The sequence below is a fragment of the Cnephaeus nilssonii genome (genome assembly GCF_951640355.1).
Source record: "Cnephaeus nilssonii genome assembly, chromosome: 13".
Taxonomy (NCBI): Eukaryota; Metazoa; Chordata; class Mammalia; order Chiroptera; family Vespertilionidae; genus Cnephaeus; species Cnephaeus nilssonii.
This window is the reverse complement of record NC_137084.1, coordinates 20286020-20308053: the sequence shown is the minus strand read 5'-3', so window position 1 is coordinate 20308053 and position 22034 is coordinate 20286020. Positions and strand designations below refer to the sequence as shown.

The following is a 22034-nucleotide window of genomic DNA, read 5'->3' as shown; positions in this document are numbered from 1 at the left end:
GAACCCGGGACCTTTGAGTCCACAGGCCGACTAAAGCACAGTTTTTATTTTCAGACTTTCCCCTGAAAACATTTAGACCAATGGGTACCTTGTGAATAGGATAGCTTCTTTTATTTCTTTTTCAGATGGTTTGTTGTTAGTGTTTGGAAACACAACTGATTTCTCTATGTTGCTTTTATATTTTGCAACTTTACCAAATTTACTTTCTAATTCTAACAGCTTTGGTGAAGTTTTTAGGATATTTTATATATATAAAATCATCACATGCAAATACATAATTTTACTTCTTTTCGCCCCAATTTGGATGCCTCTTATTTCTTTATCTTGCCTAATTGCTCTAGTTCTATCCTACCTAATAATAGACAAATATGCAAATTGACCGTACCTTCGCTATGCCAGCGATTGGCCAGGAGGCGTGGGGTGGCGGGACTCAGGGTGGCTGGGGTGGCTGGGGTGGCTGATTGGGCCAGCAGGACGCTGAGCTCGCGTCGCCAGCGTCGGCTCGAGCTCAGCGTCTGCGCCATGGCTGTGCTGCGGCACAGAAGGGGCCTCTGGGGCAGTGAGCTCACGTCCCACCGCGGACCATCAAAAGCGGGGGAGCTGGGTGCCTGTCCGCTCAGGCACCAGACCTTTCAGAAGCCTCCAGCGCGGCGGAGGCTTCTGAAAGGCCCGGTGCACCAGCGGACAGGCACCCAGCTCCCCCGTGATCGAAAGCGAAAACGTGTAGGGGACCCTACACGTGCATGTTTCAATCATGCACTGGGCCTCTAGTGTTGAATAAGAGTGGTGAGAGTGGTTATCCTTATCTTGTTTCTGATTTTGGAGGAAACAGTCTATGTTTTTTCCCATTGAGTATGATGTCAGCAGTGGGTTTGTCATATATTGCCTTTATTATGTTGAGATATGTTTCTTTTACACACAAGTTATTGAGAGTTTTTATCGTGAAGGAAGGTTGTGTTTTGTCAACTGTTTTTTCTACTCTATTGAGATGATCATATGATTTTTATCTGTAATTTATTAATGAGTTGTCACATTGATTGATTTGTGTATGTTGAACCATTTAAAAATATTTTTATTGATTTCAGAGAGGAAGGGAGAAGGAGAGAGAAATATAAACATCAATGATGAGAGAATCATTGATTGCCTGCCACTTGCATGCCCCATACTGAGAATCAAGCTCACAACCTGGGCATATGACCTGACTGGGAATCAAACCATGACTTCCTGGTTCATAGGTCAATGTTCAACCACTGAGCACCCAGACCAGGCTGTTGAACCTTTTTTACATCCCAAGAATAAATCCCAGTTGATAATGGTGTGTAATACTTTTAATGCATTGATGAATTTGATTTGCTTATATTTTGCTGAGAATTTTTGCATACATATTCATGAGGGATATTGAGCTATAGTTTTATTGCTTGTAGTTTCCTTTCTTTCTTTGGTGTCAGGGTAATATTGATCTCATAAAATGTGTTTGGGACATTTTCACTTTCTAAAGATGTGTGTTTATTGCCGTTAACCTGTAAGCATTGTTTATTGGGTATGTGGAAACATAACTTATTTAGTCCACATGTTTCCAAGCCAAGAAGAACTATAAGACATTAAGAGACTGCTAGGAATCCCTCAAAGATTCAGTCCCAATTGGTGAAGATACTAATATGATCCCAGTTCGGTAAAAATCCTATATAATAAAAGGGTAATATGCAAATCAACCAAATGGTGGAATGACCACTTGCTATGATGTGCACTGACCACCAGGGGGCAGATGCTCAATGCATTGGTCAGTGTGCTCCCACAGGGGGAGCGTCTCTCAGCCAGAAGCCGGGCCCATGGTTGGTGAGCACAGCAGCAGTGGTGGGAGCCTGTCCTGCCACTTCAGCAGCACTAAGGATGTCTGACTGATGGCCTAAGCCGTCAGTTGGACATTCCCTGAGGGCACCTGGACTGCAAGAGGGTGCAGGACTGGCTGAGGGACCCCCTGAGTGCATGAATTTTGTGCACCAGGCCTCTAGTATGAACAGTAAAATGATACTATTAGTAATAACAAATTTATAACATGCATTAAGTGCTTCCAAACACTGGGCAGATATTATTTTATCTAAGTTCATCACAACCCTTTTAGGTAGTTGTGCTATTATCGCCTTCATTTTACTAAATAACCAAGGCACAGTGAGATTAAGTAAAAAGATCATGGTCACAGAAGTCATAACTAAGTTAGAATTCAACCCAGATAGGTCTGTCCAGAGCCTGAGCACATAATCATCAAAATCATAATGAATGATTGTTCTGATAAAGACCTTAAATTTTGGGTGACCATACAACCTGGTTTGCTTGGGACAATTCTGCTTACTGTCCTGACATGGTTGTTAATAACTCTCCTTTTCATGACCAAAAAGTTGTTGAGCTTGAATAATGAATGATATGATCACCCTGTGTTGAGAGTTCCTCCCAGATGTCATACTACTGAAAGTCTAGAAAGGAAAATTGGGACTTGCTTCAATTAGGTCATGAGGGCACATGAAAGTGTGGAGAAATTGAATCAACTGGGAGCATTTATCATTTCCTCCATCCATCACTCTAGAGAGTAATTAACTGAAAATGGTGCTTTCTGTTAATTGCCTCTTCTCTTTCCACACTGGACCCCAAGGAGACATTTCAGAGAATCCTTATTTAGAAGTACCTCACTTGCAGCAATGGCCTGTAGGAACCATGGCCAAAAGCCCAGAGCCTAGATGAAGTAAATGTCTTCATCCTGAATGCTCATGTGAGGTCTATAGCCTCTCGTTCCTGGAAGAACTCTATGCACATTTAGAAATCTGGAGTGCAGTCAACATTCAGGTCTAGCAGAAGGCAGCTGTGGGGGCAGCACCTCCCAGATTTCTACAAGACACCTGTTGAAATACCTATAAGAATACCTGGGTGAGTAAAATAGAAATAATTTTATTTCTTCAATTTGGCTTATCTTTCAACTTGCAATCCTGTTCTTCTATGCCCCCAACCTAGAGAGCTCATGCATTCAGGTTCGATGACCTTTTTAACTTTTCATTTTCTCACAGTAGCCATGCTCCCTATCCTTTATCCAATGGGATTATTTGAATTTAACAAAAACCCAGGTATTTGAACCAAAAGAAAACTATCTAACATGGGATTCCAGGCATTAGTAAGTAGGTAGAATGAGGATTGGAGAACATGGAGATTTGTTGATAGGTCACAAATTGGTCCAAAGAGCCCCACATTTTAACCACCAAATGATTTATTTTTCCCCCGCTAAAAGATTTTTATTTAGCAAAATGCCTTTATGATATAATCATTATTATTCATTATTAATATAGTAATTCTCAATTTGATAGCTTACTATGTGACCAGCACTCTATTATATACTTTACATACCATCCTAAAATAAGTCTTCACAAAAACCTTATGAAGTGATGAACATTCTTCCCTTACAGATGAAGAAATGAGGCACATAGAGAAAATTTTTTGTATGATTAGAATTATTGTTTTCTTTTAATTCTTAGTACCATTTTGGCCTCAAGTTTTCTTCAAGGGAAGACTTTTACTACTGATTCAAATTTTTTAGTGTTTATAGAATATTCAAATTTTCTTTACTCAAGTAAAGTCAGTTTTGGCAAGTTATATTTTTTACATTTTATTTAAGTTTTAAAATTTATTGATATAATATTGCTTAGACTATTCTCTTATTACCTTTATAATATCTCCAGGATCTAGCACTATATCCCCGTTTTCATTATTTTAAATTTTTTGTTTTGGCTTGGTGTCATCAGACCTATCAAAAATCAACTTTGATTTTCTTGTATTATTTTGAAATTATACTTAATTTTAAAATTTGTTGTTCTTCCCTCTCTAAGTATTATGATCAAATTATTTGTTTTCTTTAATATTTTATATGCACTTAAGACAACTGTATCTCTCTACATACATTTTTAGTTAAATCTCCAAGATTTGTTAAGTGTTCTCACAAAAAAAATTATGTGATATGATAGAGGTGTCAGCTAAAGCTATGATGGTAATTATACTGTAATATATAAATGTATCAAATCAATACATTGCACATTTTAAACTTATATAATGTGTATATGTCAATTATATTTCAATTAAAAATCCACAAGATCTGATAAATAGTATGTCTCAATATATTTAAGTTACAAATGTTTTATAATTTCTATTATAATTTATTACTTAACTTCTTAATAGTTTATAAATATATAATTGGTTTTCAATTGTAATGTTTCTTAGTTATAAATTTGTTATTGATTTGTAACAATAAATCAACAATAGTCTGATAATATTATCTTTAAGACCAACCCTTTAATATTTAAACTTTAAGTTTTTCACAAACCAAAGGAGTGCTTCAAAATTGTATTAGAAAGCTATTTCTAGAAGGGGGGAGAAAGGAGGGAATGGGAGATATCTGTAATACTATCAACCATAAAAATATATTTTAAAAAAGAAAGCTATTCCTTACTGACATCACTTCATGTAACACTATGTGCATGGCAGGCACTGAATGTAATGGAACTAATTTAACCTCAAGGAGCCCTCTGAGATAGGTCCTATTGCTATTGTCATCCCTATTTTACAGATAAAGTAACAGGCAGAAAGATCATAGACAATCTGTTCAGAGTAAAAAAGCTCACAGATAGCAGAGCCACAATCCAAAACCAACCGTATGACATCTAAGGCCATGCTCTTAGTCACTAAACTTTCCACAGGAGTTATAACCCCATTACTAATATCCTAAAATTTCCAAAGCACCTTTTAAAATGGGTTTTTAAAATGTCAACATACTTTCTTTTGTGTTTAAAGAGTGTGATGGGTAAATAATGAAAAGGGTAATTATCCTCTTTTATATGTGGAAAAATTGACTCGTAAAACAATTATAGCTATTTAGAGGGAAAGTTAACCAGGGTTATGTCACCTAAAATGGCTTAATATTTCTCTTGATTCTATGTTCAGTGTGGGTAGAAGGTAGTTTATTTGAATAGAAATTGAGATAACAACTGACTTAGAGATTTATTCTCTTTTCTGCCTACAGATTCTAGGATCACCAATGCAATGACTGGGAGAAGGAACAGTACAATGATTATGAAGTTCATTCTCTTGGGATTCTCTGAATCTCCAAAGCTCACCATTGTCCTCTTTTCAATATTCCTAGGGATTTACCTGGTGACAGTGTCCTGGAATGTGGGCCTCATCACTCTCATTAGGACTGACTCCAATCTGCACACACCTATGTACTTTTTCCTCAGTTACCTGTCCTTCTTTGACATCTGCTATGTTTCTACTACTGCCCCCAAGATGCTTTCAGACTTCTTCAAGAAGCACAAATTCATCTCCTTTATGGGGTGCACCATGCAATACTTCTTCTTCTCTGGCCTGGGTCTGACTGAATGCTGTCTCCTGACAGCCATGGCGTATGACAGGTATGCTGCCATTTGTAATCCTCTGCTTTACACAGCCATCATGTCCCCCACCCTCTGTGTGCAGATGGTGGCAGCATCTTGTGTTACTGGTTTCTTTGGCTCATTTATCCAACTGTGTGCCTTACTTCAGCTGCATTTCTGTGGGCCAAACATTATCAACCATTTCTTTTGTGACTTGCCCCAACTGCTAATCTTATCCTGCTCTGACAACTTCTTTGTTCAAGTCCTGCTGTCTGTGGTCACAATAATCTTTGGGGTTTCACCTGCCCTCATTATTATGATATCCTATGGTTACATCATTGCCACCATTCTGAAGATCACTTCAGCTGAAGGCAGGGCCAAAGCCTTCAACACCTGTGCTTCTCACCTGACTGCAGTGACCCTCTTCTTTGGCTCAGCTACCTTTGTTTATCTGTATCCTAATTCTGACGATTCTCTGAGCCAAAACAAGTTGGCATCAGTATTATACACTGTTGTAATCCCTATGCTAAATCCATTGATCTACAGCCTGAGGAACAAGGAAATCAAAAATGCCCTAAACAGATGGAAGAAGATAAAACCGCCCAAATAAATGCATTTATTATGAGGTATACAAACAGATATGCATTTAAACAGAATATTTTTGGCACTAGAAGAATCGGGTATTTTATAGTTCTTTGAAGCAGGACAGGGTACAGTTGTCTCCAGGCGGGGCTAGCTAGCTAGAGATGAATTCACTTTAGTCAAATTACCACAATCCAGGGTGTGGTGCTCAGCTTTGCAGCCTCTGAAAACCTTTTCCAGATGGCTGAAGTTTACCAAGCTCAGAATAGCTGGTTTCATAAGCCAGGATGCCATTTTTAGTTTTCAGTGAAGAACAAAGCTTCCAAGCTTGTACTTATGCCCGTGGCACATGTCTCTGACTTGTTGAGGAAACCACATGGAAAAGAAATTACAATTGAAAGTCTATTTGGAGAGAAAGGAATCAAAGCAAAGTAGATAATATGTGTCAGAGCCTGATGTGGCCAGCCACAGGGTTCATACAGCTTGAGGGCCTAGGCCAGGTACTACCATTTTTTTCTCCCAGGCATTCATTGTCTTTTAAGTGAAGATCTTCCTCTCTGATCACTGTATTATTTGCAGATTGATTAATTGACAGATTTTCCTTCTTTCGGTCTAAAAATATTTTGTCTCCAAAATGCCTGTTACACATTTCATTTATCTATTATGCTCTGATTTTATAGTTTAATTTTTAGAGTGCATAAAAATCTAGTTCTTGTCCATATGTACTGTTAGCAGAGGGAAGCGGGCCCCGTCTCTATTGGTTGCTAGTCGGGGTGGGTTTCTTGCAATATCCTGAGAAAAGGAATTTTCTGAGACTCGCACGGGAGAACGAGTGATTTTTATGTCTGTGGAATTACAGCCCTGGGTTTCCAAAGTCCCATTTGCCTTTGCCCAGTCATAGAAGAAATGTAGCTGGGGCTTGGACAGAGGTAAAATCAGAGCCAGTGCCCAGAGTTTCCATTCCATATTGGAGCAGGGTCCAGTACAGCATCAGACTAGCTGTAGTCCCTCAGTCCATTGTGGACCACATGAGTGAATGCAAGGAAGCCAAGAGTCACAAGAGTCACAAGCTAAGTGTGCCAAGAGCAGAACGAGAGAGAACTCCTTTGTTTAGGAGGTTATGTATTCCCAAATTTTCACGCACTTGCAGTGGTGATGCCCATCTGGTCAACCATCTCTGACCCCAATTGTGATTGACAGACAAGTGCCTTCCCTGTGTCTCCTCAGCTTTACTGGGCACGCATCTATCTTACCTTGTTCAGTCCCCTTCCCCAAGTGTTTTGCAGGGAATAGGCTGGTGGGTCCCTGGGGAGTGTAAAGTTGCAGCTTTCTGACGGAGCTGCCCAAATGACATGCCTATAATATCTGGCCATCCCTTTGCTCCTTTCCTATTATTAATAACTAGCTAATTACAACAGTGTCAGTACCACCCACATTCCCCTAATTTTTGGGTAGGTACATATGATTACACACACACACACACACACACACACACTCTCATTCACATACTCATGAATTAGTGACTGGTACTTTAAGTGGGCTCTGATGAGATTTAAAACTTTTTTCTAAGGATTAATAATCTCATGTTTCTAGTCTTACTCCTAGACAAACCTAGAACTTGCCTATTCTGTTATCATTCACACAAATGAGGATACACTTGTGTTTCGAGTTCCTATGTCCAGGTACCTGATTTGAATTTTTCTGAACTACAATTGAGCAGGAAGAGCCTGACCGTTTTGCATATAAAGAGATATACCATGTATCCCACATTTTCCTATCTATTTGATTTACTACTACCTTCCCTGAACATCTAAACAGCTGGGGAAAATAAACCAGTTTGTATGTTTGTATGTGACCTTTGTGCTTTTATTTCATACTCACTCTTCCCATGCTTCCCTCTCCCCTTCTAATGCTGACAGCCTGTGTGCAATACAGGTTATGGGTCTGGCAGAGATGAGAGAGCTCTATCTTTCCCATAAGTAAAGACATTGCCATAGCAGGCTCTTGCAATCATGGCTTGGAACAGTTATAAATTGGGTGTGGCAGCATCTCTCTTTAGTGTTGGTAGACTAGATGATGGGCACCATCTAGTTGGAAGACAGACAAAACACACACTTTGGTACAACCACACTCTCGAAATAAAGAGGCATTTGGGACCCAGGGAGACCTTTGGAAGAACAGAGGTCTCATCTTTGTCTCAAAACAAAGGTCTTCTGAAATAGGGCCACGATATCAGATGGATTTCAAAGTCAACATGTCCTTTCCATGTAGTGCCTAGGGAAAGAAAAGCCAGACTCAGAGGACCAAAGGCTTAATCTCCTTTAGTAGCAGGTTACAAAACAAAAATTGCTTCTCTTCTTGTATATTTGGAAAAGAAGATAGCAACATGGGGTAGAGGGAGGTAGAAAGGTTCCTTCTTAATGTGTGTTTGGGGAGATTGAATATAGTATTTACTTTTTCAGAGTTTCATACACACTTTGCTCTATTCTTCCTGTTTTCCTCCTCATTTCTCTACATTTTTCATACAATCATTTTCTCCTTCTCTCATTCTCCATATCCCACTCTTTTAATCCTTCAAACCAAGTAGTCCCATCTAAAAGTAAACAAACAACCTAAGTGCTCATCAGCAGATGAGTGGATTAGAAAACTGTGGTACATCTACACAGTGGAATACTATGCTGCTACAAAAAGGAAGGAACTCCTACCATTTGCAACAGCATGGATGGCACTGGAGAGCATTATGCTAAGCTAAATAAGTCAGTCAGAGAAAGATAAATATCACGTGATCTTACTCATTTGTGGAATATAGTGAACAACATAAACTGATGAACAAAAACAGATCCAGAGACAGAGAAGCATCAATCAGACCGCAAACCTCAGAGGGAAGGCAGGGAAGGGTGGGGGGAAGGGGAAGAGATCAACCAAAGGACTTGTAGGCATGCATATAAGCATAACCAATGGACACAGACACTAGCGGGGTGAGGGCACTAGCTGGTTTGGCTTGGTGGATAGAGTGTCAGCATGTGGATTGAAGGATCCTGGGTTTAATTCGGGTCAAGGTTTGTAAGCTCGATCCCCAGTAGGGGGTGTGCAGGAGGAAGCCGATCAATGATTCTCTCTCATCATTGGTGTTTCTATCTCCCTCTCCCTCTCCCTTCCTCTCTGAAATCAATAAAAATATATTTCTTTTTTAAAAAAGAAAAAAGAATGAGAAAAAGCTGATAGAAGAGAGCCAAAATAAACTTCACCCAAAACAAAAGAAGAAAGCTGAGGAGTCCTTGATAAATAACAGGCAACTAAAAATAAGGTTTAATTAGAAATGATAGCATCTGAACTGGTTGAGAAAATCAATATGGCAAAAGAAAGGTGCTCCGAGATTAACACCAGCTTCCCTAGTTTCACATAGTTCTCTGTGTACAGTGGAGTTTTCTACGGCAAGTTGATCTCTTGGGCCTCTGTGGACACAAGCTTTGCAGTGGTCACCATCTAAAGGCTGAAATGTCCCTTCCCCTCAGGTACACATAAAATGTATTGCAAAACATTTTAATGCTTCCAGAAGGGACATGGCAAAGTAGGCATGACATTAGCAGGGACAAAAATTCCATGATAACCATGATTTCAGCCAGGTTTCTTGCTTGAGCAGGGTTTGGGGCAGCATTTTGCAGTATACAGGGCTATACATTAGCTTCCCTGACTATGCAAGGTGGGAAAACAGCCTTCAAGGCTGACAGGGCTCATTGTTGGGGTTCCCAAACCAGGCAAAACTGTGCACCACGCTCCCTGGACAGACAGAACCAATGGTCAGCTCTGTAGAATGTCAAAGTCACTGGCTGGGCCTTCGGCTCAAGTGCTGCTGAGCTATGTGGGTGCTCTGGCCAGGCTTTCTGGTTGGATGAGCCAGGGGATACACTCAGCAATAGGTGGGACTATGAATTAGCTTCCTTGCCTGGGAAGACTGTGTTGGGGGCCCATAGGTGGTGTATTATATTAAGAATATTCAGATTATGACCTGCTGAATGAAGAGGCACAATTAATCCACATGGGATTGACAGGTATCTCATTCAGTATCCAAGCTCTCACTTTGGAAAGGTAAGAACCCCTACGTTGTTTTGATTAAAGGCACAGTTTCAATACACTCACACAAAGAAAGCAAATTACCAGACTTTTCACTGACAGATTCTGGAAATTGGAAGTAGGGGTGCAACGAGCCAGGGGTTGGGTAGTTCTCCATCCCAGATCATGAGTGAGCAGGAGATAGAGAATCTTCCCTCCAGGACAGTGAAACATTTCCCCTTGTTTCCAGTGTTCATTGGAGGAAAAAAATGGTACATTTGAGAACTGTAATGCTATCACTTCACCTGAGTCATAATAATGCATTCTCTTGTCTCTTTCTGATTTTAGGAAAAACAAGCCAATGATTTGTGGAAGAAATATTACAGAGATCACCCATTTCATTCTTCTGAGATTCTCAGATTTTCCCAGAATCATAGCAGGGCTGTATGTTGTATTCCTGTTGATGTACATTATGACTCTGACTTGGAGCCTGAGCCTCATCATCTTAATAAGAATCAACCCTCACCTCCAAACGCCCATATACTTCTTCCTTAGTAACCTATCTTCATAGATATCTGCTATGTGACTTCCAGAGCCCCCAAGATGCTGTCTAACTTCTTCCAGGAGCAGGAAACGATAATCTTTGTGGGCTGTGCTGTTCAGTATTTTGTCTTTTCAACCATGGAAGTGAGTGAGTCTTGTCTCATGACAGCCATGGCTTATGATTGATATGCTGCCATTCGTAACCCATTTCTCTATTAATCAATTATGTTGCCTACCCTCTATGTTTGGATTGTGCTGCTTAGTGATGCCAGCTGTGGTCCTATTTGGCTGGACTTTCTGTTTCTATATCCCAATTGTGTGCCATACTTCAGCTCCACTTCTGGGCTTAATGTCATCCACCACTTCTTCTGTGACATATTTCAACTGGTAGTCCTGTCCTGCACTGACACTTTCTTTGTACAACTCATGATGGCTATATTGACACTGATCTTTGGAAAAATAAATGCTCTAGTTATCATGACACCCTACGTCTATATTGTCTTCTCCATCATGAAGATCACTTTAGCTAAAGGCAGGTCCAAGGCTTTCACCACCTGTGCTTTTCACTTGATAGCAGTCACCCTTTTTTATACCTCAGGTGTGTTTGTCTACTTGAGTTCCAGCTCTGGTGTTTCCTCCAGGTTCAACAGATTTACATTGGTCTTCTACACTGTGGTGATTCCCATACTGAATCCCTTGATTTACATCTGAGGAACAAGGAAATCAAAGATTCCTTGAAGAGGTTGCAAAAGAAGAGAGGGTATTACTGAGGTCAACAATCTTGAGATTTTTGACAGCGTTGTCTCATCAGAATCACCTTAATCCACAATAATATGCATGTTAATGGAGTATAATAAAATTCATACCAGCTTTGGACAAAGAAGGCTTAATTTGGCACAAATAACATGCCCGAATGGAACCACAGCTGACTTGAGGCTACACAAACACAGTATTGTTAAGTCCTGGGGATTCATTACTTTCCACCTACATGAGCAGTTACCTCACCATTTATTAATCTACCTGCAAATATATGTGAAACATCAAGGTTTAGATACTTGTTGCTTCTTTTTGACTCTGAGATTAATCTCTATTCCATCTCAGGCCTCTGATCTTAAAGGAGAGATACCCAGCAGAGGCCCCCAGGGATGTAGAAACCTTGTCTTCCAAATATTCTGATGCAGCATAGTCCAGACATGGTGGGACCAGTATTTGTTCTGTTTCTGATCATAATGGAAATGAATAGAGAGAGGGAATATGTTTTTGTACAGAAACAAATCTATGCAATTGGCCCAGTTGTGCCTCCTGGAAAAACCTGGCTGAGATAGTTAGTATTTCTCTACAGCATCTTTTAGTGCTAATAATCCAATGTATTTTTTGGTCACATCTTAGTCTCAACCAGCTATAGTCTAAGAAGGAGAAGGTGATTTGAATCATAAAGAGGAATGGAATGAAGTATGTGGTTCCTTCAGTTCCATTTACTTGAGTCCAATGATATAATTTCTTGCATCTAGTGTCCAGTGCCGATTTCTAATAGGGGAGGATATTCAAAATTCATGTCACAGCCAATAGCAATTTCTGATACTGTGGGACTCAAACTTCTTTTTCTCTCCCCCATTAAGTCTTGAAATTTACCCTTGGTTTTATAGCCAGTGGGATTACACTGCCAAGTTATTTCTGACATTTTAATCATTTGTTCAAGTTTGATGTGAGGAGACTTGTGTGAGAACTCATTGTAACAACAGAGTTACTGAATATTCAATATCGGAAAGACTAAGAACAAATAAGGAAAACTGCCATACATTCTTTCCTATAGATTGTGTTCAATGGTTTATATCTTAGAGATTTGTGGTTGTATGGAGTGATATGATGGATGTAGTAGAATGGTTAGAGTTATTTTAATGCTGATATTTTTCAGGAAACCTCAATGGTTATGAGAGGAAATAGATAGTGGTATAGGTAGGGTTCCTATCTCTGGCCAGTTATTGCTATCTGAGGAGGAAATAAAGGTTGTGGTCATAGTGGTCTGGTTAAAAAGAGGAACAAGATGTATAACAAGATTTGACAGATTGTCCAGACTTGAACAAACTGATATAAAGTAGGTATTATTATATTTATATATAACTAGAGGCCCAGTGCACGAAATTAGTGCATGGGAGGGTGTGTCCCTCAGCCCAGCCTGCACCCTCTCCAATATGGGACCCCTTAAGAGATGTTCGACTGCCCATTTAGGCCCGATCCTACCGGGATTGGGCCTAAACAGGCAGTTGGACATCCCTCTCACAATCCAGAACTACTGGCTCCTAACTGCTTGCCTGCCTGACTTACTGATTGCCCTTAACCGCTTCTGCCTGCCAGCCTGATCACCCCCTAACCACTCCCCTGCCAGCCTGATTGATGCCTAACTGCTCCCCTGCCAGCCTGTTTGCCTCTAACTGCCCTCCCCTGCAGGCCTGGTCACCCCTAATTGCCCTCCCTTGCAGGCCTGGTCCCTCCCAACTGCCCTCCCCTGCTGGCCATCTTGTGGTGGCCATCTTGTGTCCACATGGGGGCAGTCATCTTTGACCACATGGGGCAGCCATCTTGTGTTGGAGTGATGGTCAATTTGCATATTATTCTTTTATTAGATAGGATTAGATAGGATAGAGGCCTGGTGCATGGGTAGGGGCTGGCTGGTTTACCCTGAAGGGTGTCCTGGATCAGGGTGGGGGGTTCCCTTGGGGTGTGGGGCAGCCTGGTTGAAGGGCCTGTAGTGGTTTGCAGGCTGGCTAAGCCCCCCGGCGATCCAAGTGGAGGCCCTGGTATCTGGAATTTATTTATCTTCTATAATTGAAACTTTGTAGCCTTCAGCGGAGCCAAGCCTCCTGCTTGCTCCGTGGCCACAGCCATTTTTGTTGGGATTTATTTATCTTCTATGATTGAAACTTTGTAGCCTTAAGCGGAGGCCAAGGCAGGCCAGGGCAGGCGGAAAGCTTGGCTTCCTCCATTTCTGGGGAAAACCAAGCCTCCTGCTCTCTCTGTGGCCACAGCCATCTTGGTTGGGTTAATTTGCATACTTGCTCCTGATTGGCTGGTGGGCATGGCTTGTGGGTGTAGTGGAGGTACAGTCACTTTGCATATTACTCTTTTATTAGATAGGATACTTGGAGATTCATTGGATTTTTAATCAATGTTTTGGGGGTTTCAATTTTAATGAGTCACATGGATTACTCTGTTTAATTAAGGATTATAAGTAAAAAAGTAGTTGAAGCCTTTGCTAAATCTTCCATGAATTTCCACATGTACAGGATTGAGAGAAGGGGGATTGTTGAACCTCTGGGAGAGAATATGTGGGTTTCACATGCCAAGGATACTGTAATATGAATAAAGGATGTTTGCTTCACCACCCCATCCAGGTATAGGTGTGTTCTTTGATGCATAGCAAATACGGGCCTAAACGGGCAGTTGGACATCCCTCTCACAATCCAGAACTACTGGCTCCTAACTGCTTGCCTGCCTGACTTACTGATTGCCCCTAACCGCTTCTGCCTGCCAGCCTGATCACCCCCTAACCACTCCCCTGCCAGCCTGATTGATGCCTAACTGCTCCCCTGCCAGCCTGTTTGCCTCTAACTGCCCTCCCCTGCAGGCCTGGTCACCCCTAATTGCCCTCCCTTGCAGGCCTGGTCCCTCCCAACTGCCCTCCCCTGCTGGCCATCTTGTGGTGGCCATCTTGTGTCCACATGGGGGCAGCCATCTTGTGTTGGAGTGACGGTCAATTTGCATATTATTCTTTTATTAGATAGGATTAGATAGGATAGAGGCCTGGTGCATGGGTAGGGGCTGGCTGGTTTACCCTGAAGGGTGTCCTGGATCAGGGTGGGGGGTTCCCTTGGGGTGTGGGGCAGCCTGGTTGAAGGGCCTGTAGTGGTTTGCAGGCTGGCTAAGCCCCCCGGCGATCCAAGTGGAGGCCCTGGTATCTGGAATTTATTTATCTTCTATAATTGAAACTTTGTAGCCTTCAGCGGAGCCAAGCCTCCTGCTTGCTCCGTGGCCACAGCCATTTTTGTTGGGATTTATTTATCTTCTATGATTGAAACTTTGTAGCCTTAAGCGGAGGCCAAGGCAGGCCAGGGCAGGCGGAAAGCTTGGCTTCCTCCATTTCTGGGGAAAACCAAGCCTCCTGCTCTCTCTGTGGCCACAGCCATCTTGGTTGGGTTAATTTGCATACTTGCTCCTGATTGGCTGGTGGGCATGGCTTGTGGGTGTAGTGGAGGTACAGTCACTTTGCATATTACTCTTTTATTAGATAGGATACTTGGAGATTCATTGGATTTTTAATCAATGTTTTGGGGGTTTCAATTTTAATGAGTCACATGAATTACTCTGTTTAATTAAGGATTATAAGTAAAAAAGTAGTTGAAGCCTTTGCTAAATCTTCCATGAATTTCCACATGTACAGGATTGAGAGAAGGGGGATTGTTGAACCTCTGGGAGAGAATATGTGGGTTTCACATGCCAAGGATACTGTAATATGAATAAAGGATGTTTGCTTCACCACCCCATCCAGGTATAGGTGTGTTCTTTGATGCATAGCAAATGTGTGAAAATGTATGGGATGCCTGTCCCCAAGGGGCCATGAAGGATTCAAACTTTGTTAGATATTAGTGCGGGATAGTTCCATAATATTTTACAGATGTACCTCTTGATGGGTTTAGATAAGCTCAGGGAGGTGAAAATAAGAACTGCTAATGGTAATTAGAAATTAACATTTTGGGACTGCAGTGGATGGGTGAGGTTGCTGAGAACTGCTGTCTCCTAGGAACTGTCTCCATGGGCTGCTGTTGAGAACAATTAGCTAGAGCTACTGATGATAAATGCTATTAAAGTATTATTTTAAAGAAAAAAAATGGGGAAAATAAAACACAGTTATTCAGACTTTTCCCTGAAGAACATTTAGACCAATGGGTACCTTGTGAATAGGATAGTTTCCTTTATTTCTTTTTCAGATGGTTTGTTGTTAGTGTTTGGAAATACAACTGATTTCTCTATGTTGATTTTATATTTTTCAACTTTACCGAATTTACTTTCTAATTCTAACAGCTTTGGTGAAGTTTTTAGGATATTTTATATATATAAAATCATCACATGCAAATACATAATTTTACTTCTTTTTCCCCCAATTTGGTTGCCTCTTATTTCTTTATCTTGCCTAATTGCTCTTGTTCTATGTTGAATAAGAGTGGTGAGAGTGGTTATCCTTGTCTTGTTTCTGATTTTGGAGGAAACAGTCTATGTTTTTTCCCATTGAGTGTGATGTCAGCAGTGGGTTTGTCATATATTGCCTTTATTATGTTGAGATATGTTTCTTTTATACACAAGTTTTTGAGAGTTTTTTTTTAAATATATATTTTGTTGATTTTTTATAGAGAGGAAGAGAGAGGGATAGAGAGTTAGAAACATCGATGAGAGAGAAACATCGACCAGCTGCCTCCTGCACACCCCCTACCAGGGATGTGCCCGCAACCAATGTACATGCCCTTGACCGGAATCGAACCCGGGACCTTTCAGTCCGCAGACCGACGCTCTATCCACTGAGCCAAACCAGTTTCGGCAAGTTTTTGAGAGTTTTTATCATGAAGGAAGGTTGTGTTTTGTCAAATGGTTTTTCTACTCTATTGAGATGATCATATGATTTTTATCTGTAATTTATTAATGAGTTGTCACATTTATTGATTTGTGTATGTTGAACCATTTAAAAATATTTTTATTGATTTCAGAGAGGAAGGGAGAAGGAGAGAGAAATATAAACATCAATGATGAGAGAGAATCATTGATTGGCTGCCACTTGCATGCCCCATACTGAGAATCAAGCTCACAACCTGTGCGTGTGACCTGACTGGGAATCAAACCATGACTTCCTTGTTCATAGGTCAATGTTCAACCACTGAGCCACCCAGGCCAGGCTGTTGAACCCTTTTTGCATCCCAGGGATAAATCCCAGTTGATAATGGTGTGTAATACTTTTAATGCATTGTTGAATTTGATTTGCTTATATTTTGCTAAGAATTTTTGCATCTATATTCATGAGGGATATTGAGCTATAGTTTTATTGCTTATAGTTTCCTTTCTTTCTTTGGTGTCAGGGTAATATTGATCTCATAAAATGTGTTTGGGACACTTTCACTTTCTAAAGATGTGTGTTTATTGCCGTTAACCTGTAAGCATTGTATATTGGGTGTGTGGAAACATAACTTATTTTTTTTTTAAAATATATTTTTATTGATTTCAGAGAGGAAGGGGAGGGAGAGATAGAAACATCAATGATGAGAGAGAATCATTGATTGGCTGCCTCCTGCACACCCCACACTGGGGATCGAGCCCGCAACCCAGGCATGTGCCCTTGGCCGGAATCGAACCCAGGACCCTTCAGTCCACAGGCCGATGCTCTACTCACTGAGCCAAACCAGCTAGGGTAAAACATAACTTATTTAGTCCACATGTTTCCAAGCCAAGAAGAACTATAAGACATTATTAAGAGACTGCTAGGAATCCCTCAAAGATTCAGTCCCAATTGATGAAGATACTAATATGATCCCAGTTCGGTAAAAATCCTATTTAATAAGAGGGTAATATGCAAATCAACCAAGTGGCTGAATGACCACTTGCTATGATGCGGAATGACCACCAGGGGGCAGACGCTCAATGCGTTGGTCAGTGTGCTCCCACAGGGGGAGCGTCGCTCAGCCAGAAGCTGGGCTCAGCTGGTGAGCGCAGCAGCAGTGGTAGGAGCCTGTCCCGCCACCGCAGCAGTGCTAAGGATGTCTGACTGATGGCCTAAGATGTCAGTCGGACATTCCCAGAGGGCACCTGGACTGCGAGAGGATGTAGGCCGAGCTGAGGGACCCCATGAGTGCATGAATTTTGTGCACCGGGCCTCTAGTATGAATAGTAAAATGATACTATTGGTAATAACAAATTTATAACATGCATTAAGTGCTTCCAAGCACTGGGCAGATATTATTTTATCTAAGTTCACCACAACCCTTTTAGGTAGTTGTGCTAATATTGCCTTCATTTTCCTAAATAACCAAGGCACAGTGATATTAAGTAAAAAGGTCAAGGTCACAGAACTCATAACTAATTAAGTAAGAATTCAACCCAGATGGGTCTGTCCAGAGCCTGAGCACATAATCATCAAAACCATGATGAATGATTGTTCTGATAAAGACCTTAAATTTTGGGTGACCATACAACCTGGTTTGCTTGGGACAATTCTGCTTATTGTCCTGACATGGTTGTTAATAACTCTTCTTTTCATGACCAAAAAATTGTTGAGCTTGGATAATGAATGATATGATCACCCTGTGTTGAGAGTTCCTCCCAGATGTCAAACTACTGAAAGTCTAAAAAGGAAAATTGGAACTTGCTTCAATTAGGTCATGAGGGCACATGAAAGTGTGGAGAAATTGAATCAACTGGGAGCATTTATCATTTTCTCCATCCATCACTCTAGAGAGTAATTAACTGAAAATGGTGCTTTCTGTTAATTGCCTCTTCTCTTTCCACACTGGACCCCAAGGAGACATTTCAGAGAATCCTTATTTGGAAGTACCTCACTCGCAGCAATGGCCAGTAGGGACCATAGCCAAAAGCCCAGAGCCTAGGTGAAGTTAATGTCTTCATCCTGAATGCTCATATGATGTCTATAGCCTCTCATTCCTGGAAGAACTCTATGCACATTTAGAAATCTAGAGTGCAGTCAACATTCAGGTCTAGCAGAAGGCAGCTGTGGGGGCAGCACCTCCCAGATTTCTACAAGACACCTGTTGAAATACCTATAAGAATACCTGGGTGAGTAAAATAGAAATAACTTTATTTCTTCAATTTGGCTTATCTTTCAACTTGCAATCCTGTTCTTCTATGCCCCCAGCCTAGAGAGCTCATGTATTCAGGTTTGATGACCTTTTTAACTTTTCATTTTCTCACAGTAGCCATGCTCCCTATCCTTTATCCAATGGGATTATTTGAATTTAACAAAAACCCAGGTATTTGAAAGAAAACCATTTTGCATGGGATTTCAGGCATTAGTAAGTAGGTGGAGTGAGGATTGGAGGGCATGGAGACTTGCTGATAGGTCACCAATTGGTCCAAAGAGCCCCACATTTTAACCACCAATGATCTATTTTCCCCCTTATAAAAGATTTTTATTTAGCAACCTTTGTGATATAATCATTATTATTCATTATTAATATAGTAATTCTCATTTTGATAGCTTACTATGTGACCAGCACTCTATTATATACTTTACATACTATCCTAAAATAGGTCTTCTTAAAACCTTATGAAGTGATGAACATTCTTCCCTTACAGATGAAGAAATGAGGTACATAGAGAAATTTTTTTGTATGATTAGAATTATTCTTTTCTTTTAATTCTTAGTACCATTTTGGCCTCAAGTTTTCTTCAAGGGAAGACTTTTACTACTGATTCAAATTTTTTAGTGTTTATAGAATATTCAAATTTTCTATTCTTACTTGAGTCAGTTTTGACAAGTTATATTTTTTACATTTTATTTAAGTTTTAAAATTTATTAATATAATATTGCTTAGAATATTCTCTTATTACCTTTATAATATCTCCAGGATCTAGCACTATATCCCCGTTTTCATTGTTTTAAATTTTTTGTTTTGGCTTGGTGTCATCAGATCTATCAAAAATCAACTTTGATTTTCTTGTATTATTTTGAAATTATACTTAATTTAAAAAATTTTTGTTCTTTCCTCTCTAAGTATTATGATCAAATTATTTGTTTTCTTTAATCTTTTATATGCACTTAAGACAACTGTATCTCTCTACATACATTTTTAGTTAAATCGCCAAGATTTGTTAAGTATTTTCACCAAAAAAAGAAATAATAATTATGTGATATGATAGAGGTGTTAGCTAAAGCTATGATGGTAATCATACTGTAATATATAAATGTATCAAATCAATACATTGCACATTTTAAACTTATATAATGTGTATATGTCAATTATATTTCAATTAAAAATCCACAAGATCTAATAAATAGTATGTCTCAATATATTTAAGTTACAAATGTTTTATAATTTCTATTATAAGTACATAATTGGTTTTCAATTATAATGTTTCTTAGTTATAAATTTGTTATGGATTTGTAACAATAAATCAACAATAGTCTGATAATGTTATCTCTAAGACCAATCCTTTAATATTTAAACTTTAAGTTTTTCACAAACCAAAGGAGTGCTTCAAAATTGTATTAGAAAGCTATTTCTAGGAGTGGGGAGAAGGGGGGAAATGGGAGATATCTGTAATACTATCAACAATAAAAATATATTTTCAAAAAGAAAGCTATTCCTTACTGACATCACTTTATGTAACACTATATGCATGGCAGGCACAGTATATAATGGAACTAATTTAACCTCAAAGAGCCCTCTAAGCTAGGTCCTATTGCTATTGTCATCCCTATTTTACAGATAAAGTAACAGGCAGAAAGATCATAGACAATCTGTTCAGAGTAAAAAAGGTCACAGATAGCAGAGCCACAATCCAAAACCTGCCGTATGACATCTAAGGCCATGCTCTTAGTCACTAAGCTTTCCATAGGAGTTATAACCCCATTGCTAATATCCTAAAATTTCCAAAGCACCTTTTAAAATGGGTTTTTTAAATGTCAATATACCGTATTTTCCAGTGTATAAGACGACTGGGCGTATAAGATGACCCCCAACTTTTCCAGTTAAAATATAGAGTTTGGGATATACCTGCCCTATAAGATGACACCCGGTGTATAAGACGACCCCCGATTTTTGAGAAGGTTTTCCTGGGTTAAAAAGTCGTCTTATATGCCGGAAAATACGGTACTTTCTTTTGTGTTTAAAGAGTGTGGTGGGAATGGTAAGATATGTACACATATAATACCTTAATAAAAATATTAAAGAGTGTGGTAGGTTAATAATGAAAAGTGTAATTATCCTCTCTTATATGTGGAAAAATTGACTCGTAAAACCATTATAGCTATTGAGAGGGAAAGTTAAACAGGGTTATGGCACCGAAAGTGGCTTAATATTTCTCTTGACTCTATGTTCAGTGTGGGTAGAAGTTAGTTTATTTGAATAGAAATTGAAATAACAACTGACTTAGAGATTTATTCTCTTTTCTGCCTACAGATTCTAGGATCACTAATGCAATGACTGGGAGAAGGAACAGTACAATGATTACGAAGTTCATTCTCTTGGGATTCTCTGAATTTCCAAAGCTCACCATTGTCCTCTTTTCAATATTCCTAGGGATTTACCTGGTGACAGTGTCCTGGAATGTGGGCCTCATCACTCTTATCAGGACTGACTCCAATCTGCACACACCTATGTACTTTTTCCTCAGTTACCTGTCCTTGTTGGACATCTGCTATGTTTCTACTACTGCCCCCAAGATGCTTTCAGACTTCTTCAAGAAGCACAAATTCATCTCCTTTATGGGGTGCACCATGCAATACTTCTTCTTCTCTGGCCTGGGTCTGACTGAATGCTGTCTCCTGACAGCCATGTCTTATGACAGGTATGCTGCCATTTGTAATCCTCTGCTTTACACAGCCATTATGTCCCCCACCCTCTGTGTGCAGATGGTGGTAGCATCTTGTGTTACTGGTTTCTTTGGCTCATTTATCCAACTGTGTGCCTTACTTCAGCTGCATTTCTGTGGGCCAAACATCATCAACCATTTCTTTTGTGACTTGCCCCAACTGCTAATCCTATCCTGCTCTGACACATTTTTTTTTCAAGTCATGCTGTCTGTGATCACAATAATCTTTGGGTTCTCATCTGCCCTCATTATTATGATATCCTATGGTTATATCATTGCCACCATTCTGAAGATCACTTCAGCTGAAGGCAGGGCCAAAGCCTTCAGCACCTGTGCTTCTCACCTGACTGCGGTGACCCTCTTCTTTGGCTCAGGTATCTTTGTTTATCTGTATCCTAATTCTGACGATTCTCTGAGCCAAAACAAGTTGGCATCAGTATTATACACTGTTGTAATCCCTATGCTAAATCCATTGATCTATAGCCTGAGGAACAAGGAAATCAAAGATGCCCTAAACAGATGGAAGAAGAGAATCTTCTTCTGGTGTTACTAGTGATGAAATTTATTTCAGGTGTACAGTGCAGGAAAATGTCAACTAAAACATTGACCTACAACTCTTCGAATTGTGGGCTGAGTTACAGTTTCCTCACTCTTCTAATGGAAACCCGCAACTGGCACAGAGACAGGAAAATGCACGAGAAGTATCTGGAAGCTCAATATGTCATCCTTCATCAGTTATGACCTAATACATCAATCAATAGGCCAAGCAATCCACAAGTATTTTTGCAGTTAGTAGAGGTGGTGTGCCCCATCACCCTCAATAGTCTATCCCTACCTAACATATACTACCTTAAGGACCACAGA

The 22034-nt window shown here is 40.0% G+C and overlaps 2 protein-coding genes across 2 annotated transcripts; both read left to right on the top strand.

Moving 5' to 3' along the window:
* Positions 1-5076: 5076 nt before the first annotated feature.
* Positions 5077-11294, top strand: LOC307110060 (olfactory receptor 5AN6-like; the record flags this gene model as incomplete). Its single annotated transcript, XM_079789107.1, has 2 exons — positions 5077-5679; positions 11019-11294. The coding sequence occupies 2 exons, from the start codon at positions 5077-5079 to the stop codon at positions 11292-11294; spliced, it is 879 nt and encodes a 292-aa protein (XP_079645233.1).
* A 9449-nt stretch (positions 11295-20743) lies between these two features.
* LOC307110066 (olfactory receptor 5AN6-like) lies at positions 20744-21723 on the top strand (the record flags this gene model as incomplete). The annotated part of the gene is made up of 1 exon (XM_079789112.1): positions 20744-21723. The coding sequence occupies exon 1, from the start codon at positions 20779-20781 to the stop codon at positions 21721-21723; it is 945 nt and encodes a 314-aa protein (XP_079645238.1). The 5' UTR covers positions 20744-20778.
* Positions 21724-22034: the final 311 nt, after the last annotated feature.